Source organism: Epinephelus moara, chromosome 4 (assembly GCF_006386435.1).
Source record: "Epinephelus moara isolate mb chromosome 4, YSFRI_EMoa_1.0, whole genome shotgun sequence".
NCBI classification, from domain to species: Eukaryota; Metazoa; Chordata; class Actinopteri; order Perciformes; family Serranidae; genus Epinephelus; species Epinephelus moara.
Window position 1 is genome coordinate 17,111,615 of NC_065509.1, and position 18,526 is coordinate 17,130,140.

The window sequence follows — 18,526 nt, forward strand, 5'->3', positions numbered from 1 at the left end:
TGTCCTTAAACCCTCACAGCAGATAAGGAAAAACTCACCAAAAAACCCTTTAAAAGGGAAAAAATGGTAGAAACCTCAGGAGGAGCAACTGAGGAGGGATCTCTCTTCCAGGACGGACAGACGTGCAACAGATGTTGTGTGTACAGAGCAGATCAACATAATAAATTAACAGTGATCCATGTGATAAAATGACACCAAAAGAGTGGGAGAGACAGAGAGAGATGCAGGGCAGGCACTAATGACAATAGCTACGATAACATTGATTTTAGTAATAATGAAATAATAATAATGTAGATATTAGTATATGCATGTGACAATGACAATCATGTGTGTACAATAGAAGTATGATAATAATGTGTGCTTGTTTGCATATGCTTACCGGTTGTAAGCAGTTGTGATTTAGAAAATAATAGATATTTGAATAACAAGAAAAAGCCAAAGATTAAAGGAAAGTCTAAAAACAAACATATCTTGATCGTCAGGTTTATATCACCACTCCTTTTGGAATTAATGCAGTCAGAACAGCAAGATATTTATTTGTATTTATCACAGTCCCCATAACATTCAGCAACATAGCACTATTTTTTGTGCAGTCTGGACAAAGGATTTAACATCTAACTATAGCAGTGAAAAAACAAAAATAAAAAATCCTCACAGGACTCTTTAGGTAAATAAATTAAGGAAATACAACATAGCAAACAATTAAAAATCAAAACTGTGTCTTTGAGAATTCATATAGTATCACAAAATAATTTTGCGATATTCAAATGTATCGATATTATCTGCTCTTCGACAATCCATGTAACAATTTCCTTATAATTCACCAGTTAAACTGGATCATCTGCCGTCCCACTCTTTGTATTGGACAGTTTTAAGTTGCAATCAGGATAAAACTAGAAATGCAATGTCTAAAAGCTCTTTAAAATATCTTACATTTTATAAACGTCCCCTATTTCTGCTGTCTCTCCTCTGTTAACTTCATACAACCTTTGGTCTGTCCTACAGGGTTGAAGCAACTTTCTATGATGATGCGTACCAAGCGTCCAAGTAAGGGGCAGCTGTGTGCATGCTGGTTTGTCAGCTTATTAGGTTTACAGAACAAACAAAGAGAGATGCCAGTTCTTTAGTAGCCATCTATCTTTCATCCTCTCCTTGTTTGTTGATAGATGCATGCTGTAGTTGACCTGCAACCGTGTTGAAACGATAAGTTAAAAATGATTTTTTTGTGCTGCTTCTTGAGTTGTCCAAAATAAAAGCTAATATGGAGTAATGTCCACAAACTAGGCCAGGTACTTCAGTCTGGCAGATTTTCTCCCATTGATTCGAATGACAGTTATAAATACAATCTCTAATGTGGTAATGTCCATTTATGAGCGTCTACAGTGTGCCCATGAGAAATCTAGGTAATGGATATCCATTAGCTCGCTTATTGCGTGGCCGTGATGCTGAGCATTAAGTATTGCATGATCTGTTCAGGATGTCCTCTATTTTCAAGGTCATCTGATTAGCTGGGTTGGTGTGAGTGGGTAGTCCCTAGATGGGATTGTGTTAACCACACCTGCCGTGTGCTGCTGCTGGGTGTGTGTGCAGGCACGGCCTCAGGATGGAGACCCTGCCCTGTTTCATCCCCAACGACCGCAGCAAGAAGAGGCTGATCCAGGACACTGAGGACTGGCAGCCCCGCACCGGCACCACCCAGTCCCGCTCCTTCCGCATCCTGGCCCAGCTCACGGGCACCGACTTCAGTAAGTCGTGGACTGGGCCTGGCATACTCAGGAGAGTGAGACATCACAGAGTGATGGGTTAGGGGGGGGCTTCTCTGGTAGTCAAGATGAAGTGTGGGTGGAGGCCTGTGACTGAAGAGTTGAGCTGTGATGTGATATGATCATAGTGACTATCGGTGAGAGTGACAGCAGAGTGAGCGACACAGGAAAGGTGGATAACAGGGTTGTCCATTTTTCAGCTGTGGGCCTCAACTGTCAGGTGGCTGCTGTCTTCAGTCACGCAGATTTTGTCATGACTGTAACCAGCCTGACAAATGGATCTACACATTTATTAAACAGAGGCTGTGTAGGAACAGCACCGTTTAATGTAGACCATTACTTAAGGCGTTTGGGTTGGCACATGATCACCTGTTTGATCTATTTGTCTGTGAAAAGCAGCTTCTTCATCAGTAAGGCATGCTAATGTGTGTCTCTCCTGGATCTCTCAGTGCAGGACCCAGATGATGAAATCATGAAGAGGTCCAGGTAAAGGCCTCCTCCTTTGCAAGTGTTTGCGCATTCACGTGTGGAAGCTTCCGTTTGGCAAATATATTTGAAATTACATCAACTTTAAATCAACCCTTACATATGTTATTGGAATTTTGCTGCTTTAAATACCAGCATGTGTGGTGTGATTTCTACATGTATTATTAGAACATTTAAGGAGTTGTATGCGGCATTGAGAGCATATCTATGACTCAGTCTGTGGTGTGATTGCCTGCACACTGTCTGAACATGGAGGTAGCTGGGCTGGCTAGCAGCTAATGGTGCTAACTCTATTTACAGTACTAACAATGGCAACAGTGCTGACAGAGCTAACATTGTTACCAGGGGGGAAACACGGGGGTTAGCGTTACACCTCTGCAGTGCAGAGCGCTGGCGATTAGCTAGAATGGAATACATGCACAGGGACCCACATGACATTAACACGCATGCACAGCCAGATCGTCTACCACAACGCTAACAGAGAAGCTCGGATTACAGTACACAAACGTAGTGTGACTTAATTCTCCGCTCAGGACTCTGAATGTTGCATAGAGTGACTTTAATCTGCTTCTTCTAAGGAATAGTTCAACACTGGGGAAATGTGTTTATTTGCTGTCTTGCTGTGACATAAATGGGACGATTGATACCATCCTCGTGTCTGCAGTCTAGCCGATAAGCCAGGCACCCATTAGCTGAGCTTAGCATAGACTGGAAACAGGAAGCTGCTAACCGACCAAAATCCAATGACCTGACTATTTCTCAGCCAAGCCATAGATTTATAATAATAATTTCTTGGTAGATGATAGAAGATAGCACCTATTCCAATGAAATTGCTCGTCTGGCACATATGCCAAAGTTGGTAGCTTCCAGGTTTACTTTGCGGTATATAGCCCACTGAATAGGTGCAGTAATAGCCTATTTCTGCTGCTGACCCTGCCCGCAAGTTCCCACTTGGCTCAAAGACTGTACATTGGGATGATGTGGTGGATTTTTAAAATGCTTTTCTTGACTTGAGGAAAGTATTACAAATATTAAACTTTCATGGATCTGTTGCAGTCTGAGGTGTTGGTGGTCTATGGGGTAAATGCTTTTTGGTCTACAGGGGATTTTTCATTACAATACCATGAGTGGCCACTGGGGGGATATTGGCTGCAAGGCTGACCAGTGTTCCTGGAACCCTGAGCCGAGTGCATTAACTTCCTGGTGTCTTTACTGTGAGGTTGCCAGTCAACCAGCCGAGACTTCGGGAAGTGACTGTGCCCAGCTAAGTGTGACACCTCTATCGAAGTGGATGCTATGTGAACGAGCAAACTTATGATTGTTTCAGTTTTTCACAAAGTAGATGTCCTAACCTGCTCCGTGCGTCAGCGAACAGCTAAGCAATATGTCACTTGTTTGAAAAACCACTGTCAAAATCATTGACTGTATGTAAAGATATAAAGTTATATACAAGATATGCAGTCTTTACATACAGTTGTGCTGCGACATCGCTCGTCATATATCAAGACAAGTTTTCGCTCCATCCACCAGAGTTCGCTCGCTCACTGTATGTTGGGTAAAGGGTGTTATGCACCTTGAAACCAGTGTTATTTTTACACTTGTTTGCATGGTTAAATACACAAGTTATAACTATAATTAATGAGCTTCAGAGTTGCTGGTGGGTGGATTTTGTTACCTTCCGACAGAGCCAGCTGTTCCCCCCGTTTCCAGTCTTTGTACTAAAGTCAGCAACTGGCTGCTGGCTGTAGCTTCGTATTCAACAAACAGATATAAGACTCAATCGTCTCATCTAACTCTTGGCAAGAAAGTAAATAAGCATATCTCCCAAAATGTGAAACTATGCCTTCACTTTAACATTTGCCTTCCAGACTTATCATATCCTTATTGTGTATGCTGGTTCACCTGTTTCATCTATCTGCTACTTTTTCACCTTTTGTGCACTTTGCTCCACTTTCTGCTCCCTCATGCTCCCTTTCTTATTTATTCTCTCCCCTACAATCTATTTCCTTCCTGTCTATCTCTGTTTCATATCTCTGTTGCTGGCGGTCAGGGAAAAGTTCCTCACTGAGATTCAGAGTCCCCGCTATGCCCGTCTGAGGGATTGGCACCACGACAGGTCTGCTCGCGCCCTCAATATCAAATCCTGAGCGACATCCTAGACGCCATGGGATGCAGAGCCCAGCAAGAGCCTGCTAGCGATAGCCACACCGCAACGACTACGTGACAAAGACGACGAAGATAGCCGACTGTCCAATGGCAGTTAACAAATTCACCTTTCAGATACAGATGGGGTGAAAAAAGAAGTTTTGAGGAAAAAAAAAAAGAAAAGAAAAGCAAACCAAAAATAGAAGAAACATAGCCTAGATGACAAAGCCTAAAGTGGAACCTTGCATACTGAGCCTAAGTGTAAGATCTCCCTCTGAATCTCTGACTTGATGATTGTTGACAACACTGTGGACCACTGTGTCTGCGGCCCTGTTTTCCATTTCACACTGCGTTACTTGGAGTTGAGCTGTGGGAAGGTGGGAAGGGGGGTCTCAGCGGTGGGAAGCGCCTTTCTGTTCGTTATTCTTCTTTTTGAATGTGAAGTTCAGACCCTCCTTTGATCTCTGTCTGTCTCTCTATCTCACTCTCTCTGCCTGTTTCCATTCATTCTTTAGAGTTTTCATTTGTGATCCCCTCATCTTGTAGGCTTCTCCAACCATTAAAGAAAAGGAAGATAAATCTGTACTTTTGTTTTTTTTCTGCTGTCATCAAAAATATAAAACATCTGGAAAAAAAAGCAACTCTCGCTTCCCTGTCCTTTCTTCTGTGTTTCCTTTCTTCTTGTTTATTCACTATTCCAGCTTAAAAGGATAAATCTGTGATGTCCGACTTCTCTTTCTTTTGCTGAGTCACAACAGCGTCTTTACCTATTATACTGAGATGATTATGTAGAAGCCGGGGTTTCCTCTGTATGTATGCAGATCTGAATTAATGGTGTTCCTTCTCAAAGATGGGGGTTCAAGGTTTACTTTTATTGCCTCAGAGAGAAAATTGTTGTGCAGTCAGGTATAAAAACAGTGCAGAGGTGCACGGTGAGGAATTGCAGCCTTTAGTCCTGAATAAGAAATATCCAAGAGTATTTAAAACCTCATAAAAAGAACAACATTATCATAGCTAGAGTTCAGCCAAGTAATTGCTTTAGTAGTGCAGTGGCCTTTATCAGAGAGAAAATACCAGCACCACTTTGTTTGGAGAGTCCGCCTACAGATGGTTTATGGAGTATTTGTAACATTTCAATGGCTTATTAGTTGAGATTTAACAATTCAACAGTTTCTCTTTATTCTCTAGATGTTCATTTTGCAGTATATGTGAGAATTCAACACACATTCTCAGAATAATTTAGTTGAAATTTAAGTATTCACTTAAGTGGCTGCATAGGTTGAGTAAATGGTTCAAATTCGACTGAATTATTCAGAGAATATGTAGGTATACTCATGAATTGTCGCATATACTTTATCTACAGACTAAGCAAAACAGTTAAACCTCAACTAATAAAATTTTAAGTGTTACAAATACTACTATCTGTAGGCAGACTATCTAAATAAAGAGTTACCGCAATATCTAATAGGAAGCTGCACTCAAGACTTTGACTTAATGTTTTGGTGGTTATATACCATGCATTACCCCTGATAACGTTTAGGAAAACAACTGGAAACTATTAAAACCATGTTTGTCAGACAAGGCACAAAATGTACTTTGTAGAAAAATGTGGGAGGGTTGAAGCGATACTGCCTAATGGTTTGTGATAAAAACGTGAATAATAGTGCTCGGCCTTGCACAGTTTAAAGAAACAAAGAATATAATGGCAGCAGGAAACAAGATAGTTGTGCTATTTTAAAGAAGAAGAGAGTAGGTTATATTAAAAAAGGGAAATGTTTTTGGGGGGTTTTCACACACAGAAAATGGATATTAAGGTTCAGCTATAATTTTGTCAGTGGTAATTAAATCATTCTTGACAGTATTACCAAATAAACAAGTGACTATATAAAGTGAAAAACACTTAACTATCATGTCTGTGCCAATAAGGGGATCAAGACAGCAGGCAGGCGGCTTTGTCATGCACTTAATGTCAAATTTGTTAAGTCAGGAGGAGTCAGCCAACAAAAGCATGTGGAGGAATCACAGCAGACAACAGTAGCAGGAGAGTAGGAAACAAAGTGTGTAATAGGTAGACATGCCACATGTAACAAAACAACAACAAAAAAACAAATATAGTCTCTCAGTTAAAGGGAGACGCTACAGGTTAAAAACATGCTTTGGTCAGTTTTGAGATTTTGGGCAATTTTGCCACCATAACATGTCGTCTTTCAGACTAGTGGGAAAACCACTTACAAAATACACATTTAGATATAGCGCATATTAAATTAGATAATGCATAACATTTCAGAAAACTTGTAATACAAAAAAATAATTCTATGTATGGAAGTATTTAACTAGGGAAGTGTCATGGTGACATCTGTTGATTAACACATTCAGCCTATTCACCTGTAGCATCTTATCTTTGGTCTTGAATGTATGGAATTTCACAATAAATTTCATAAAAAGCCATTTTCTCAAAATGATATTTTGTCATACTCTGAGCCAGAAATCTCCACATCAGTAGCACTTTCATACGTCAAACTTTGCAGTTTCATTTCCATCTATATTCTGAAGGTTTTTACTGAGGGATTTGTTCATATAGTATTCATAGCCTGATTTATACAGACTATGAATGATGACATAAGAGTTTTTTCCTTTAAAAAATGGCAAAAAATGTTGTTCTTTGAAGAGTGTTCACAATATTTTCTGGTTTATGGATTAATAAAAAGAATCGTCCAAAACCCCCTGTAAAAAAAATCTTTGATTCTTATATGTTAATAAATTGAAACATAAACTGGCTTTATTCAGTGCTCAGATTTCTCTTCTGAAAATGTATGCAAAAGGCACATACTTAATTAGATAATGCATCATTTGCATATTTAAATGTAAAATTTCTGAAAACTTGTGATAGAAAAATCTCTCTTCACCTGCAGTGTCATCTCTTATTGTATTAACTGCAAAATCATTTTCTTGACATTATATGCTTTGTAAAAAATGAAGAGCTAGAGATGACAGAAACATAAAAAGCAGCCTGTAGAAAAGCTTTGCCTCTCTCTGCCCTCTCAGACGTGTGCCACCCTTGTTTCACATTTTGTCAGTTGTCACATTCGAGTTCTTGCAGAGCTGCATCACTTTTACCTCCACACTGTGGTGGGTGACAGATGTCAGTGACTTCTTGCTCCATCTAAAATCAAAACCTGCTCCTTTCTCAGCCGGATGTTGAGCTGCCAACAAACTCCTACTTTCCTCATTGCTCAGGTCGATGCATCCCACGGGAGAGGAAGCCAAAAAAAAAAACCCAGGTGAATCTAAAACCAGAGGTGTAAAGAGTGAACAGGAAATGTCAAGGAAATGTTCCATGGGAATACTGGGGTGCTGCTCTGCAGCATGTCCAAAACTCTGTAGAAGGAAAAAACAAACCCTCCTGTCTGCGCGGTCTTTGATGCAGGAATTTTGCCCCTGCATCTCACTGAGCAGGCGGGGGAGGAGGATGTTGAAACCGGCGAAAATGTCAAGAAAACATGATCCAGGCCGCACCAGGTGGGAATAAGCAGCTGTAGAGGATGTTCTCCAATTTGCACCTGCAACCTTCACCAGAGTGAGATGCAGCCAAACAAACATCTCAAAGGTGTTTGAGGAGTCAGATCCACTGGCCTGTTGTCATGTAGGGCAGCACGGCAAGGGAGTGTAGCCGGGGCTGCTGGGTAGACCAGGATGTGTTTTGCGAGCTGTTCGGTGGGGTCCCTGAAGGCAGGCTTGCCAGTGTGTGGGGTGAAGGGCAGCTGACCCAGGGTCTGTGTGTCAAACAGGCTGGAACAGGATTGTCCTGTCCTTTGCTTGACCCAGCTGCCAGTGATCCTTCTCAGCCAGCCTCCTCTCTACTTTGACTCTGTTGTGCTGTAGTTTCTTTTCAAAAATCTCCTGGTAAGAAGGGGGTCTTACCTTCCTTAATTTAGAAAGATTTAACTTCCTCTCTGTCACCAGCCCTGCAAGCCATCTCCCTGCTATTGCAAAGGGATTTAATGTCCTTTTATTATTCAGAGTATTCTGCTGGAAAATAGCAGACTGTTTTTATTCTCCTCCTTGCAAGATGGCTCCCAGTTGTAAATCTTTAACTTATCCTGCCTCTGTAACTTCTTGTGTTTAGTTGTTTGGCTACACAAGGAGTATAATTGATAGGCAGACTTAACCTGATACAGGCGATGCTATAGTACAAGGCTGTCGCAGGGTAATTCATTTCACATTTTCTTTTACTTTGCAAATGAGAAACGATTTCATCATCTTTCATTAGTGTATTGTAGATGGCACAGTTGATGATGTAAACATGATGGATGCCTAAGGCGGTGTTATATTTTTTCCCAAGATAAGACGTCTCCAGAGCTCACTGTCTTGGCTCAGAAGTTGTTTTTCCTTCTCAGTCATGGTTTGAAGATTTTCTGAATATAGTGACGCTTGCTGCGGGTAACAGAACTTTGAAATGTAGAAACAACTCTTTATTTCAACACTTCTGCACATGCAGGCTTGAAGCGAAACTCGTCTGCATCCAAATCTGACAGCACAACGCGTCTTGAGTTTCGCGTTCTTTAACTTTTGCCTGTGAGTGATGTCAATCAATCTGAGACGTTCAGGTGTCTGATTGCTCTCATTAGAGTAGTGGCTCTTGAACCATCTCGATGCAGAGCTGTAGTGTCTTTACGGGATGCACACCATGGTATCTGTTGTTCAGCATCGATCAGTTGAATTAGGTGATTGATTTTGTGTCATAAAGACCAGTGTTATCATGTGAAACGGCCTGCAAATCAATTCCAGTTCTGTTACAGTGTTTTTCCTTTAACATCCACCTGGATCTGCTCAACCAGCTCATCTTGCCACAACAGGTTAGGAACCCATGCTAATCTTGTTGATGCTGATTAATATTAATGATGAGGATGCTTATGATCGTTCACACAGAAAATAATCTGTGGCACAACACTACGGTGACAGCCATGGCTGCTGATTCCAAACATGACGTTCGTTGAGTAGTAACCATGGTTACTGATGTGTGTGTATGTGTGTGTGTGCCTCTTCTAATTAGTCATTTTCTCCCCACAGCCTTGAGCCAACTCCCTCACCTGCCAAGGCCCAGGCAGCAGATAAACCAGATGGTGAGTTTCTGCTCCTGCTGATGCGTATAAAGAACCCCAGCAGCATCCAGTAGAGGTTGTGCTAATAGATTCTTATTAAGTGTCAGTACATGAGCATCAGCAGCAACAACACGACATGCAAACCTGTCACAACATACATCTGAAGGGAGCACGCACATTATAGAAAAGTGGCCCCCTCCCATTGTGAAATTATTCAAAGTCACAGCCAAGTTTTTCTAAGTGCTGCATTTCCAAAAACAAATCTCCTTTTTTTTTTCTGGCTCAGGCTCCAAGACTGCAGCTGCAGCAGCAGGCCGTTCAGGTCCTTCCTGTCGACCACCGTGGGTCACTGACCCCACTTTCGCCGACCGCTTCCGCCCAGACAAGACCAGCACCGTCGTGACCCAGCACCAGCAGCCGGTCCAGCCGACGCCGATGGAGAACCGCAGCTCCATCCTGCAGGCAGCGCAGCAGGCACCCGAAGACAGCGGGAGGACCCCGGTATGCGGTGCATGCAACAAAATCATAAGGTGAGACCGCACCGCCACGTCTGCGTTGACAGTTAGATTAATTTTACCAGTTAATACTCTCAGTGTTTGCTCCTTTCAAAGTCCTGTTAGAGAAGTGACACATCACTTAACACAGTTGAGGTACGCAATGACAGACTGTATGTCTGCAGCAAATTTAGTCAGTCAGCATAATTAACACAGTTTGGAGACATGGTGTTATCACTGGAGACAAGCATTATGCTGACTTTGAAATAATTTAAATCTCATTTCACACATTTCACAGATAACAGGGAAACCTTAGTTCTTATTCTGGTCACTATTTCAAGAAAACAGAAGAAGTGTTTCTCAACAAATGAAGGTGCAAAGTTCTGAGTAGAGCTAAAAAACACGTCTCTAGTTTTTGTTGATGTTTCACAAAGAGGGACCAGTGTGCTTTTCCTGTGTGTTGTTATTCATGTGCTGACATTTCCAACGGAGCTGTCCTTGTTTTCCCTGTTAATCTGGAAAGTGATTCAGCAGATTTCAATGCCTCTGATGTGCTGTTAATGTGTGTGTGTGTTTTCCAGAGGTCGGTACCTGGTAGCGCTGGGGCGTTCTTGGCACCCAGAGGAGTTTACTTGTTCACAGTGTAAGGCGGTCCTGGATGAGGGGGGCTTCTTCGAGGAGAGAGGGTCTGTCTACTGTACCAAGTGCCACGATAACCGATATGCTCCGAACTGTGCCAAGTGCAAAAAGAAGATCACAGGGGTGAGAACCGCAGTGCTGTGTTGAACAAAATCAAAACACAAACCCAAAAACATGAAAGGTTTTTTCTTTTTCTTTGTACGAGAATATATGGATGTCTCCTCCACTGTACTCCAGCAACACCAGCTGAGCTGAAAATAAAAAATGCACAACCTTGTCTCCTTTCATCAGGAAATCATGCACGCCCTGAAGATGACCTACCATGTCGAGTGTTTCAAGTGTGCAGCGTGCAAGACTCCCATCAGGAATCAAGCCTTCTACATGGAGGAGGGCGAACCCTACTGTGAGAAAGGTGAGAGACTGAACTCTTGCTCCCTAACCTGACCGTTCTTTGGCCTTTTCTTGTATAACAATTGAAAATAGGTGCAAAAAATGATATAAAATGGTCTTTAAAGAAATGTATATCTCTCTCCGGAAATTCTAGGACAAGATGGTTACACACTGAAATGTATTAAAGACAGATTATTTATATCCAGTTCTGCTGTTTTGTGTCAATGATACCAGCAATACTCTCTGTGGACATCACCCATTGGTTATCGGACTTATGTTTTAAAGCGTTGTTTGGCATTTTGGCTGTTCCCATCTTGGTTTTTTTGGAACCAGAAGTGACCATATTTAGACAAGAGGGTGGAGCTTGGGAAGAGACTCTACATTGCTACATCTCTATCCTGATTGACAGGTCATCAGTCACAACGTAGCCATGCCCTGAAGCATACCCTGCCTTATTGTCCATTTTACTAATAATAGGACCATAATTTACACAATGAACATCATGCTGTATTGAAGAAGACTTAAAACTAGCAATCGAGACCATAAACCTAATAGGAAAGTGTTTACTGAGGTCATAAATCAAGTCTCATTGACTTATACACAATCAGACTTCATTTTGCAGCCAGTGGAGCCGCCCCCTGCTGGCCATTAGAAAGACTGCAGGTTTGAAGCACTTAAGCATCGACTTCACTTTTTGTCCATTTCTTTTATACAGTTTGTGTGTAAAGCACGGGGAAAGATGTGCTTCTAAATTAACTTGATAAATACATTATGGGCGTCATGGTGGCACAGTAGTTAGTCTGGCTTACAGCATTAGGGTTCCAGGTTCGAACTCGCTGGCTAGCCGGGGCCCTTCTGTGCAGAGTTTGCATGTTCTCCCAGCGTGGTTTTTCTCCACGTGTTCAAACCTTCTCCCACAGTCCAAATGCTTGCAGGTTAATTGGTGACTCTAAATTGCCCGTAAGTGTGAATGTGAGTGTGAATGGTTGTCTGTCTCTGTGTCTGGCGACCTGTCACCCATATTCAGCCGCGATTGGCTCCAGCCCCCTCCCGTACTCCTGTAATCTGATGCTTATAATCAGTCCATTTAAATTGTCCTTTTCAACTGCACTCAACAGCAAACTGTGAAGTGCTCCCATCACATGTATCTGGTGGAAAACAATACCTGTAAGTATTAATAATAATGTAAAAACATCAGGCTGCTGTGACAGTAATTATGGCTTACGGTCTGGCAGCTGGTTGCTACCTTTTTTCATAAAGCCCTGACCTCACCTGAGTGCTGTGGGGGGGTACACGCCCATAACTAAAATACAGGCAGAGGGCAGAGTCTCTACAAATAAAAATACAGCCACATACTTGTATTGTATCATAAATAATAATTGAGAGAGATTACTATTGTATGAGTCTGTAAACTGTTTTTTTTTTTTAAAGGAAAATACTACTTAGTATGTCTTTAAAACAAACAATAACCTCACTGAATGTTAGTTTGAATGTCCTTCCTCTCTTTCATAATAATACAACGTTCCCTGTCACACATCCTTGAGGCTTCATAAAAGAGATGAAGGAATCTCCATGGTGAAAAATCCTCCGCTGGAAACAAAGGGAAACATCATATTGATGTGGTTTCTAAGAGAAGAATTTAAGAAAAAACTTGCAGCACTCGCCACCATGGCTGAACAAACCGCAGCTTTAATAGAAAATGCAAACCTGAATAAAAGGCTGGCGGTTTTCAAAGGGCAGAAAATATGAAACACTGGCAAAAGTGAAAAAACAAAGGGACCTCAAAGTCCCCAGTGTGCAGATTGATTGGTTTCACTGCCAACTGAGAACATCTCAACCCATGTAAGACCCCCTGTAAGTTAACACATGGATCAAGCCTTACATATTTATCGTAAATCTGTCTTAGGAGTACACGAATGAACAGAGGGAGAACTGACACCCCGCCACGCAGCATTAAGTTTGTGATCGAGCTTATTTGATGAAAAATGTTTCATCCTTTTACTTTAAATGGATGTCGTAGCGACGTACAGTGTAGTTCAAGGTACACAACAAAAGCTGGGGTAGGAAAACAGAGAAGCAGCCACTGGGTGATTCACAGGTCTCACGAGTGCATTTTGTGATAAAGTTCTTTAGAAAAAAACAAAAAAAAATAGCTCACTGCAGGGCGTTCCTTCTCCTGTTTTGCTTGAGCCATTTTATATTTTATTTCATAAAGCTATTTGTAAAACATTGCGTTGTTGTATTATTGCTGTGGGGTTTGGCGTGGGCCGACATCATGAATCTTTTTGGCGCGTACCACAGTCAATCATAAAGTGTGATGTTTTCATCTGCTGTAATCTATTTAGCTCCAGTTTACTTCATACATTTCTCTATTGGATTTTATGAATGGTGTGTGCTCTTCTATTATGCTGTAAATGATTTAGCAGGGCGGCGTGCTTCTCGCTCACTACTGAGGCTCTGACGTGGATCGCTGCTCTATCAGAGGCGAAGCCAGAACCTGAGTACTCATGCTCTGAATAATGCCTTTAGCTCTGATAAACATTCTGCTGCCTCAGCATCTTTCAGGGATTGTGCGGCAGCTCTCACCCACTCACTCTTGAGAAGCAGCATTATAACCTGACACTTTCCCCAGAGTCCTTGTGATGAAAGAGACTGGCAAATCCAGTTAAGTATCTGGAGCAATTTCCCCTCACCCTAATCCCTCCCTTACACTCTGGAAAGGCACTGAGGTACACAGGGTGGACAAAATAACATAAACAGCAAAGTATCAGGTGCCCAATGAGGAGAGGCGCCAACGTTTGGCTTCGAAACAGCTTCATCCATCTCTATTGCCGCCATTCCCGTCCTCAAATGTGTGTGTGTGTGGTGGGATATTAGTTCTCTACAAGAGTAAAAGCCTCCAGTTCTTTTAAAAGATGAAAGAGGTGGAAACCTATTTCACACTCTGCTCAACAACATCCTATAAAGGTTAAGTGATGTTTACATATGGTGATTGTGGAGGCCATGGCAGATGCTTGACCTGATCCGGAGGACGATAAAAGCTCTTTTGAATTTGTTTTATTTTTTTTTATTCTGACGGCTATCTAGCATATCTCCGCCGCTCACCACCTCTCCTCCTCTCACATTTTCTCTCTTCTAGACTATGAGAAGATGTTTGGCACCAAATGCCATGGCTGTGACTTTAAGATTGATGCCGGGGATCGTTTTCTGGAGGCCTTGGGCTACAGCTGGCACGATACGTGCTTCGTCTGTGCTGTAAGTCATTTTGATTGATATGGCTCCCTGTGGGGCTCTCTTTGCCCCATCTCTTCTGGCTGTCCCAGCACAATGCCACCTGGAAAAAAAAAAATCCACCTCCATCTCTGGACCTCGAGCTTTCCTCTTCGTCTCTCTCTTTCGCCCTGTCACCTGCAGTCTATCACTTCTCTCCATCTCTCTGTCATTCTGTAAAGAAAACTGAACGTAAATGCAGTTGAGTAAATACTCTGCGCCCGCTGTGGTCAGTAGGAAACAGTGTAAATTCACATTGGCAATGTTGGGGTGTGATATCAAGTCTGCCCTGGTTTCTCAATCTGTCTCTCTCTGTCTGTCTGTCTGTCTCCTTTCATCTTTAAAGCTCTGCCAAATCAACCTGGAGGGGAAGACGTTCTACTCGAAGAAGGATAAGCCCCTGTGCAAAGGCCATGCCTTTGCTCCAGTGTGAGAGAGCGAGCTTCATCTTCAGAGGAAGCAACACTTCTCTCTCTCCCTCCTCTTTACCCCACTCTGCCCTCTGGCACACTCGTACACACTCTGCATCTCTTCTCTTCACCAACCACACACCTAGTTACACTCCATTTTTCTTTTTTTCTATCCTTTGTTTCTACATTTGAGGCTCAGAGAGACAATTCAACCCCAAATCAAAAATACATATTTTTTCCGTTACTTATAGAGCTGTTTATCAGTCTGGATTGTTTTGGTGTGAGTTGCTGAGTGTTTGCGATATCAGCCATAGAGATGTCTGCTCTCTCTCAGATATAATGGAACTAGACGGCACTCAGCTTGTGGTGCTCAAAGCAACAGAAAAAAAAAACATTTGAAAACTCAACCCCAATGTCTCTTTCTAGAGATCATGACCCAGTTACTCAAGACAATCCACAGACCTTGTTGTGAGCAGTTTCATGTCAGAACTATTTCCTTTCCACTAGACTACAACCACCATCCGAATCATTGTGCAGAAAGAAGCGCTTATGGAGGCTTATGCTTGTAAAAGCGCAAGATGTACACAGATCCTCGGCTCAGCTCTAACATAAGTTAGCTCAGTGTTGCCAGGTGAGCTAGCAGTGGACGCATGCTTCCTTCTGCGTGGTGATACAGTTGGCAGGCGTAGTTTGGTAGAAAGAAAATAGTTCCTACATGAAACTGAACTTAACAAGGTCTTGAGTAACCAGGTCATGATTTCTGAAAAGAGACATTGCTGTTGAGGTTTTCAAATGTATTTTTTGGCCATCTAGTTCCCTTACATTCAAGAGGGAAGTCAGCAGACAACCGATATCTCCAACACTCTGCAACTCACCTCAAAATAATCTAGACTGATAGCACTGCAGGCAAAAGGAAAAACATGTACTTTTGATTTTGGAGTGAACTGTCCCTTTAATGTTAGCTTCACGTACTGTTAGTTTCCTGTGCGAAAAGGACGATTCACATGTTACTGCCTGTAATACCAGATGCTGTGTTGTATAACTGGAAGTAGTCAAGGAATTGTTTCATGTCATCACTAACTTTTTGACTCTCAAGTAATTTTTTTTAGATAAGACATTAAAAAGTGCAGCTGCAGTTCATCTAGATTTAATTGTAGCAGTAAGTGACGAATTCTCACGACTCTACTAATCTCAGCCTTGTTCAGTCTGAAGTGAGATCAAGTCAGTATCTTCCAAGTTGAAGGAGTCATTTAGCCTTTAATAATCTCACATATTGCGGTAATGATCTGCCACTGCTGCTGTACTAAGTGTGGGGAAGTGGTGGCCCAATTCAGGACCCTGGCCCACTCACTGACTCTTACTGCAGTGCCTATTAACGTAATGGGGTCCAGTCAAGCATAAAGGGGGGTGTCCCATTTCTGCTTGACTGGACCCCTTCACCTCTCCGCAGAAGCACTAACTGCAGTATGAGTTCTGATTTGCCAGAGCCAACGTGAGAAGCAGTTAATAACTGTAATTTTGAGTCATTTAACAATCCTCAGTCGATCCAATTTTAATAATCCAATGTGGGTGACAGAAAGGAAATACTGTTCTTGTTTTTAAATGTTTCACTCCTAAGATAAGGAGATAAGTCTTTTGAGATTATCAGCATTTATTGGACATTGTAATGTAAGAAAAGAAACCTCAGATGATTTTGTCCCTCATGTTACAATGATATTGTGATATTTCCTTAGAGTACTTTCATGTCATGGTTGAATATGTATTTATATTGCTTCAGAATGGGCCTGTAAGTGTTGTTTTTATAGCTGTTGGACATTTCAAATAAAATAATTCAGTAATGCCAAGCGCTGGGGCAAAACACTGGGCTGAAGTGTTCTTTTGAGGTGAATCCATCTGTAAGAGTTTGTACTGACTGAGGTTTTGGCTGTCTTTGCCTTCACCAACACCTGCTCCCCAACAAGAGGACAATGGACTTTCTAATGTTTTTGCTCTGTTTTTTGTGAGTACAATAAGTGTTTGTTTTTTTTAACACAACTTAAACAGCTTTGCTGCTGTAACAGACCTAAGTGAATCGTACAATGTTCTCCATGTGGATGTTAATAATTTTATAATAGCCAGTCATTAAAGTGGACATAGACACATTTTTTGCTTTAAAGCTGTTAGTTGGTAACTTTTTATAAAAAAATAATTTGATACATCATATTTGCGAAAACTCACTATCTTCACAAAGCACTAAATGAGACGGATAATCTCTGAAAAAAACTAGACAACGCTGATCAAATATGAATCAAGATTCTGTAGCTGCATTGCTTATTTCTCACCATATATGCGGTCCGAAAGATATTTTAGTGGACTGTTTAGCTGTAAAATGAGAGTTTGTGACCCGACTGGCATGTTGGAAACAGTCGAGCAGAAACAAAATACCACCTGGAGCAAAACTTTAGATTTAGATTGGTTCCCTATAAGCCTTGGTCTAACTTTGCAATTGACCCTTCCTAAAGCCGGCCCTTTTTCTTTTGCTCTAATAACATTTGAGTAAGCTTGGTAGCTGTCAGATCCCCTGGTAACACAGACTGCAATCTAATCCTTTGCAGCAATTGTGCATTGTCAATTTAAGTCAATCAATTTCAAAGTCCATTTGAAGTGCTTGTTTTTGCCTCTGACAGGCTCAGATTGTTATTTGAAGTGACTGACAACATTACAGAAAAGACCGTACAGAGTAATGCAAAGTTCCTTACCTTTCGCTGGTCTGTTTATCATTGTAATGAAGTCTCCCTCAGAAAGAAGGCTCTTTCTGAAATCTCGCAAGAGGTGACTTCTTGCAGGAAAACAATGGTGGAAACATAAGTGAGAGTTGGAGAGAGGAGTACCAGGAAGTGCTGGTTGTTGTTGGAGTACGGACAGCGTGGCTTAGTGTTGTCTAAAATACGTTGTTTCATGGCTGAATGCAAGATTTCAGAATGAGACTTCTCCTTGGGTGAAGACTTGGTTACACATAATGTTGTCAGACATTTAAAATGACCATCTGAGCCTGTCGGTCACAAAAACAACGTGCTATAAAGACCGAAAAGTGAGTGCACAATTGCCGGCAGGGGTTATACTGCAGCCTGTTTTTCTGATGTGGCTGCAACACTCTCTCAGTAGTGGAATGATTTTAAAATTGTTGTCTCCATTGGTCATTTAGTAATGACAAAATGTGGGGAAATAGTGTTCAGGTTCAAAAGCACCAAAGTTTCCATTTAAGTTTGCAAATTTTAGCAAAATGCTTGCTAACTTATAGCTAACCTACATCAAGAGAAGTTGCCTTAATGTCAGATCACCAATGTCAGCCAGATAAAGAAATCTGGAAAAGGACAGATGGGTTGGGTGCTGATATCATTTTAAGACGAAATGAAATATCATGAGTCAGATTTGGGCTAACGTTTCTTTCTTTAGATTATCTCTGCAAAGCTACATCCCATCCCATTGCACAACCAAAACAGGAAGGGGATAGCACTTTTGTTTTCCCTGGTAGCTAATGGTAGCTAACCCCGGTGACCAGAGTATCCGTGCAAGTTCTTTGCAGCTACTATCTCCAGTAGCAGAAATGGTGAACAACCAATGCAAATATAGAAAACAAAAGGCAGTGTGTCCTTTGTTGTTAGCAGTTACTAGGCTCTGAGGAAAGTGGAAAGCAATGCTGCTGTCTTTGCGACAGAGGCGCTAACAATACTACCATTTGGAAACACTGTCATCTCAAATATTTTTTTTTTTACTCCAAATGTTAACCAAATTAAATAAATACTTATCACTTAATGCAACATTTTGATCAAACTCTAACCAAAAAA

The 18,526-nt window shown here is 41.5% G+C and overlaps 1 protein-coding gene across 3 annotated transcripts in view; it reads left to right on the forward strand.

The window, feature by feature from the left end:
- The window catches only part of pdlim7 (PDZ and LIM domain 7), a 41,750-nt gene extending 25,193 nt beyond the window's left edge, over positions 1 to 16,557 (forward strand). For all 3 annotated transcript variants that reach the window (XM_050043269.1, XM_050043271.1, XM_050043270.1), the window contains exons 6-11: positions 9,465 to 9,517; positions 9,783 to 10,026; positions 10,572 to 10,752; positions 10,921 to 11,041; positions 14,159 to 14,274; positions 14,636 to 16,557. In XM_050043269.1, coding sequence (XP_049899226.1) covers positions 9,465 to 9,517; positions 9,783 to 10,026; positions 10,572 to 10,752; positions 10,921 to 11,041; positions 14,159 to 14,274; positions 14,636 to 14,722 — 802 coding nt within the window. In that variant the 3' untranslated portion in view covers positions 14,723 to 16,557. The remainder of the gene's footprint in view (positions 1 to 9,464; positions 9,518 to 9,782; positions 10,027 to 10,571; positions 10,753 to 10,920; positions 11,042 to 14,158; positions 14,275 to 14,635) is intronic.
- Positions 16,558 to 18,526: the final 1,969 nt, after the last annotated feature.